General features: G+C 42.1%; 1 protein-coding gene across 1 annotated transcript in view; it reads left to right on the top strand.

Annotated features, from left to right (window-relative positions):
* Positions 1–7339, top strand: part of evi5l (EVI5-like protein) — a 31221-nt gene that overhangs the window by 6027 nt on the left and 17855 nt on the right. Inside the window, 6 exon segments of the mRNA XM_014005001.1 lie at positions 3566–3934; positions 4973–5162; positions 5482–5706; positions 6501–6575; positions 6793–6918; positions 7097–7240. Of these exon segments, the coding sequence (XP_013860455.1) occupies positions 3699–3934; positions 4973–5162; positions 5482–5706; positions 6501–6575; positions 6793–6918; positions 7097–7240 (996 nt within the window). The 5' untranslated portion in view covers positions 3566–3698.

Consider the following 7339-nt stretch of genomic DNA (forward strand, 5'->3'; position numbering starts at 1 on the left):
GCTAAAGGTGACATAGATACTTTATTATGGTATAGTATTTAAATGTATGCCTGCGAAACACATAATATTGCCCCTTTTAAAGGGCATGTTAACCAGAGCTGAGCTGATGCTCGTCTTCCTGCCTGCCTTGCTGCTCCGGTGCTGACAGGCCCGAGTGATGCTCTGCACKGCTTCAGCCCTGCCGACACACAGAAACAGGGAGCAGCTTGATGACCTCGCTGCTGTGGCTCAAGCACACTACATGCAGCTCCCTCACTACTCCCACCTGTCAGGCCCATTGTTCCTGTAAGCTGGGACAGRACTGGATCTGCTGCRTGTTGGATTTTTATACCAACATGCCAATGGTGTTCAAATACTGAGGTGGAGATGTGAAAACAGTCGTGACGTTTATCAGTTGTTCTGCAGGCCCTGGACTGTGCTGCTCTTTATGCTGAATGCACTTTTCTTATTGTTTACTATTCATTGACCCGTTTCACTGTAATTCAAACCATCTCCTCGCTGAGCATTGTGTCCTTTGTTTGATAGTAGGTGTGTAAAATAAATAAGCAGATTGAATGACGGTCTGCACCGTAGTCAGCGTCATGTTTGTGATTTCTAAAACACTGAAAAACCAAAGTCTTTTCAGTACACAAGGTCAGAGTGAATCATCAGTATGTCTAGCATTTTGTTATTGTTTAATTTGAACTAGCAATAATTTACAGCCGGACGACAGCAGGTACAGAGCATRATTAACAGCACAGTGTGAAGTGAAAGTCTGAGCTATGATTCTAATTCACTCCCACAAACAGTTGTAAGGTTCTGCAGYTCAGATGAACATCCATTAAGGGTTACTCACACGGGTTTTCCCTAATTATTTTTTTATTTTAAAAAAATGTCCTTGTAAACATAAAAGGTTTTCTGAGTGTGTTTCTTCCCATTGAAATTGAAAATGACCTAAACATTGTAGTATACTAGGCCCAAATTCACAAAAAAATCCAATCCAATGCTATTACACAATACTGTGGAAATTATACATCTTGCGTGTCTGCTTTAATACTAAGCAGTGGTTTTGGTTTGCCACATTATTCTTATTTTCATAATGGAGAMGAAGGGAGAGATCACTGGGCAGCAGTAACAGGAAAAGCAAGTCTCTTCCCTACAATGGAGCACTTTGAGCAACGCGGAGCCCGGCAGCGGTCACAAGAACAGTCTAGCTGCTGAACGCTGTGAAAATGTGACCAATCCAAGTGTCAGTAACCAAACATGAGATCATGAATCAAAAGTACAGTGAGGTTAACAGCTACAGACAAAGAGCAAGAAGGCCCTGCAGGAGCAGGGGCTGGRTTCGTTAGAAAACCTGATATTTTTTTAAATATCTTGTTTATAAAATGATGATCAGTTTTCCGATTGTTCTTCAGTATTTCCTGGTATCTAATGAAGTGATTTATGTCATATTAGAGCTGTAGTARTACATTAAAAAAACATGAATCAATATGTTTTGCCAGTGTTGTGTGCAGATCAAAGTCTTCTGTTTGTTACCTCCTTATAACTGCCCCAGGCTGGAGAGGGACAGATGGGTACAAGCTTCTCAGCACTAATGATGAGGATTTGTGTTTACCCCTTCATGCAACTTTCAGAGTGTTCATGGCGATATGTTRTTGTTGACTGTGTGTTAAAGATGCACATATTTACTGCTGATGACTTTTGATATGTGTAGAGCCTGTAGTCACAAACGGAACACGAGCTAATGGCAGAAAACTCAGCTTTTTGAGACCTTTACGGTGTCCTTTTGTGAGTGTCCTGCATGACTCACACTTTTTGACTGTTTTTTTTTTTTAAATTCACTGTTAAAATGCAGAGTACGGGTTTCAGCCAGAAGTGGCTCTCTAGATGAGTCAAAATGTGCAGCTGCCCCTGAAATATTAATTCAGTTACCAAATCTGATCAAAACCAACATTAAGAGGTTTGTATTTCTGTTTAAATTAAGTAATGATGAGCAATATATCTGTAGAGAGCATGTTTAATCTTTTTTTATGTCTTTGGTTGAAGCATCCTAGCCTGKTGATGAGTCCTTCATATTCACCTTCCATGGGGCAATAAGAGCCAGGAGCTAAAATCTGCAGCTGGRGAGAGTTAAACATTTGGCCCTTAGAGCTCACTGCAGTGGGTTGGACTGAGTGATTGACAAGATGGATACCTCCCTGCCTGAGGCTCACAGGCTGTCAAGATTTTATAGAGAAACAACATGTATTATTTAGGGGATGTCTTCAGTTTCTGTTACTTAATTTAGCTTTATTTGTGACTGATTAAAACAGCATTTTTACCAAACTAACTGGTTACATTTACTTGTTAAYGGTTGTTTTGATCGGGCTGGTTGCAGAGCATGAAAGTGATCATTGTCTGTTTTTCCTGCAGTGTTCAGATAATCATGCTCCTGTCCTCGTCTCCCCTCTCTCCTGCAGGCTGTGTTTCTGCTTCTCCTTGTTTGTCATGTTGTGGCCTGTAAATACATGTGATGTTTATTACATAGGCTGCAGCACATTATCATCCTTTTTTTTGCCTGATCACTGTTACTTTTTCCACTGCTTGGAATCCCCCCTGACCGGCACATCAAAATGTGGGTGGGAAAGGTGAAGCACCCACTCCTGTCTCCACCCTCATATGCCCCACACTCCTTAAGGGCCCTTGAGCAAGGCCCTTAACCTAGAGGCCCTGGCTGGGATTTAATCTGGCAACCTTCTCACTGAAAGGCAACCGCTCCATCAAATGTGCCCCTTTGGATAAAAATAAATTATTTTCCCAGCAGTGTCACTATTAACCCTCTAAGGTCCAAGCCATCGATGTGACATTTAAGGACTAATGCTACAAAAATGGCAGCATGCTGAGTGTTCATTTCAACTGGGTTGGACAGCACAGACTTCAAACTCTACAAAAGCAGTGTTTGTATATTGTTTTTGTTTTTTATTTACTTCCAAATAAAGCCAGAATTATGATAAATAATTTTTGCAATAATTTCGTGAACATTTTTTGTGCATTTGTTGTGCATTCAGTGAACGTTTTACGACCAGAAGTGCTTGAATGCAACATGACACCCATTTTTCTGATTTCCTGAAATGCACCACATTTCCAAAGCAACCAATAAAAATGTYTGTAAGCTTGTGGAGAACGTGAGAGTGTTTTGGAGATGGGGGAACGGAGTTTAGTTAACATTTTGGTTGTGCTGAAAATAATAATACCTAACAACGCAATGTAAATAGATTTTAAGATGAAAAGATACGGGTAAATTCAAAATTAGCCAAAATGGCTATTTACTGTAGACCCCATCTGCTTCATGCAGAGTTATTTCTCCTAATTTTATCATTCATTTAGTTTTATTTTGTTAGTCTTGTTTATATAAATCCCTCATCTGATGCAGTGTTATTTAAGCATAAGATCCTGAAAATTTTCTTGTGATATTAACAGAAAAATGATGCATTTGACCAAAAGATAGTGCAAAGAATGCAGATGTAGTTAAATGCATAAACTTGTGCAAAATATTGCTTTACTCAAAAATATGTTTTTAATATTTTTTCTTTATCTATTGCAGGCTTAAAGATTTTTGATCTTACTGGCTCCAGGGTCTACCAGCTACCCACTCACTGAGTGGTGGGGGAYCAGCAGTGAGACTTGGAGACCTTCAACTCTGCATCCCGTCTTCGTCTCCCACCATCCTCAGAACCATGTCTATCCCCAGCAGCAGCCCAGAAAAAGAGAGCTCCGCCGGGTCTCAGTTCGAGTGCYCCTCCTCCCCTCCCGGCATGGACGCAGACCCCCCGTCGACAGGGAGCCCGGTGCTCAGCCCGGACTCGTCCTCTCATGATGCAGTGCTGTCAGCACCAGCAGCATCCCCGGCAGACTCCGAGAACCTGAGTCCCGACGAACTCGAGCTCCTGGCCAAACTGGAGGAGCAGAACAGGTGAGAAAAGCAGCAGCTGACTCTGTAAAAATACCATTTTAATAACATATATAATATACTGGCACAGTAGAAAGTACTGTATGTTTCATCAAAATATGAAATGCACGTTTTTAATCATCATTCCCACTTAATAGTTTCCACATATCTGTCACAGGTTTATATTWGACAAAATGCAGCGTCACTTTACTACAATTGTCTATTAGTAGATGTGTAGAAGTCAGAGGCTTGCCAGGCTAAGTAACAGTTGCTGTGCTGTGACTAGAAAATGACTGTTTTAATGCTGGYTTACTGAACAGGCCGGTAATTAGTAAGGAGCTGCTCGTAAAGTTGGATGTTATTCAGCTGAAACCTGGTGCTTTTCTCACTTTATTTAATGATGAACAAATAGAGAGACATATATGCAGACGTGAACATGGGCAAGAATATTTTTTCTGCTTGTGCAAGAAAAATAATTAAAAATTGAAMCTTTTTATTTGGCTGATTCTGACTSCTAATGACAATACATCCAGACCAGTTGTGTTGTTTTTCATATTTCATGTATTTATTCTCTACTGTCCTTTGTATTCTGATTTAAGATGGTCTCTATTTGAATGTATAGACATAATGCAGTTATCTGAGGAAAAAAATTTAAGTTGGATTTACGATAGGGAAATTTTTGCATTTGTTGCTTTTGTTTGTAAAGCTTGGGAAAGAAGACAACATGCTCTGTATCCCAGGTGTGTTTCCGATTGTGATGATGATATTTTTGTGGGGCTTGTGGTATGAATGCAGCCATCCTGTTATGTGTTTTTTATGCGTGGAGTGTCTTATAAGCCCATGAGGGCTGGGCACCAGAAGGTGCATGACACGTAAATAAAATCAATTAATCAATCAAAATCAATATAGAAGATCAACCATCTTTGAGGCCTCTAGTGCAGCTTAATGTCACACCTCCTTTCCAGTGACACATGATGATTAGACCAGCCTACCTATCCTCCCCTAATGTCTGGCACAAGACAAACACTGTCGCCACACTCTTCACAAAGTGTTTGTCTGCAGGTTGTTGGAGGCTGACTCTAAGTCGATGCGATCCATGAGCGGTTCACGGCGTAACAGCGGCTCCTCGCTGGTGTCCAGCTCCTCTGCCTCCTCCAACCTGTCACACCTGGAGGAAGACACCTGGATTTTATGGGGCCGAATCGTCAATGAGTGGGAGGAGTGGCGCCGCAAGAAGGACAAACTTCTGAAGGTGAGGGAGACGTAAAAGAAAACAGTCATCGTTTGTGTGTTTTATAGCAGTGTGTGTTAGATCTGTGTTCATTGCTCTGTAGGAAACTTTTCATGACTTCCACCCTTCCACAAAGGACAGATCTATCAGTACACTGCACCAGTACCTTCGTGTCGACACTTTCTGTAAGTTCATGTCACAAAAAGAGCCCAGGGGACGAGAAGATGGATGTGAGAGGAGACAGCAAAAACTAGTCATAGCTAAAAGGAGGGGAAGACAAAACAAACAAAAGAACAAAACGACACTCGTATGATCTGGTCCTCGTGTTTCTGTCCTTCAGGAGCTGATCAGGAAGGGCATCCCTCATCACTTCCGTGCCATCGTCTGGCAGCTGCTGGGCAACGCCACGGACATGCCGGTGAAGAACCAGTACTCCGAGCTGCTGAAGATGTCGTCCCCCTGCGAGAAGCTCATCCGCAGAGACATCGCCCGCACTTACCCCGAGCACGAGTTCTTCAAAGGCCAGGACAGCCTGGGGCAGGAAGTCCTCTTCAACGTCATGAAGGTGAGTGCTGTTAAACCTCACAACAGCTGAGGTAGGCAGGTCTGTGCTGACAACACCTGCAGAAACTTGACTGGTAAAGACACAAAACTGTCACCTGGTGGGTTTTTTTTTATCTTTGTACAGCTAAGTTTATTGTTGCTTCCTCAAATATTCAGTTTTTTACYCCCCTGCTGCAGCAGTGTTGCTGATAAACATGAGGCTGCAGCTATGAACTTCATTCATCAGTGAGCTGTGATTTTCTGTGTTCACGCTGTGTTGCTGTGCACATGCAGGAAAAAGATTTGTGAGGCTCTTGTGTAAATTTGACCAGAAGAAATCTAATATACTGTATCTGGCCTTTCAGTATTCAATATTTTGGCCACAAAATGATAATGGGTAAACTGAGTGTGTGAAGCTTAAAATCTTAAATCCACATTGATCCTGCAAAAAAAGTTAAGAAGTGGTTTTGAAAATCTATTTCTTCTTATCAAAACCTCTGTGTGTAATGTAGCAGAAAAAAGTCACTTTTAAAACCATCCAGAGTAGTAGAGACTTAATGTCATTTTGAAGCTGTCATTATCTCCTGATTTCATCTTGGAACAAAYGGACTGGGACGTGGTGGATTTGTTTTGTCTGTTAACTGTCATGGAAACCAGCCTTCAGAGATCTCTGGAAGCCGAGCTGCTCAGGAAATGAAAGAGCGTCTGCTCACTTCTTCATCTGTTTTCCACGTTGAGAACGTTCAGTCAGGATCGCAGCTGTTTCCGTACAAATACACAACACGGCAAACGTATGTGTGTGCGTTTGTGTTCCAGGCGTACTCCCTGGTGGATCGAGAGGTGGGCTACTGCCAAGGCAGCGCATTCATCGTTGGCCTTCTTCTAATGCAGGTATTGATCCGATGCTTTATTTTGGGAAAACTGACTTTCATACAGATGACCCTTTTTTGTCTTCAGGCTCGGAGCTGTAGTTTAGTCTCATAAGTTTTTTTTAGCTTTATTAAGTCGTCTTAAATGCATAAAGAAAATTGCAGTTGTTGCATTAAACACAGCATGAGCAGGATTTATTATATGAGATATCTAACTCATGCGTCTCCCCTCCACTCAGATGCCAGAGGAGGAGGCGTTTTGTGTTTTTGTGCGTCTCATGCAGGAGTACCGTCTGAGGGAGCTGTTCAAACCCAGCATGGCAGAGCTCGGCCTCTGCATCTACCAGTTTGAATATCTGCTACAGGTAAAAAATAAATAAATAAAAATAAAGTCAATTTGTAGTACAATACTTGTCCACAAGGGTGCAGCAAAATGTGACCTTACATCTTCAACACATTACTTCCCTTTTGGATTTTTCTGTTGGGCCTGTTTTTTTTTTGTTTTTTTTTAAATGCTTTCAGTTTTGTTGTTTGTCGTTTCAGGAGCAGCTTCCAGAGCTGAACGTCCATTTCCGCTCCCAGAGTTTCCACACATCCATGTACGCCTCGTCCTGGTTCCTCACCCTTTTCCTCACCTTCCTCCCTCTCCCTGTCGCCACACGCATCTTTGATATTTTCATGTATGAGGTAGGAAACATTTCACGATTGCTGTCACACACATGCATTGATTTACCACAAAGCACATGTAATGTGCACGACACCCCCCCCCCCCCCCCCCCCCCCCCC

Source organism: Austrofundulus limnaeus, unplaced genomic scaffold (assembly GCF_001266775.1).
Source record: "Austrofundulus limnaeus strain Quisiro unplaced genomic scaffold, Austrofundulus_limnaeus-1.0 Scaffold27, whole genome shotgun sequence".
Taxonomy (NCBI): domain Eukaryota; kingdom Metazoa; phylum Chordata; class Actinopteri; order Cyprinodontiformes; family Rivulidae; genus Austrofundulus; species Austrofundulus limnaeus.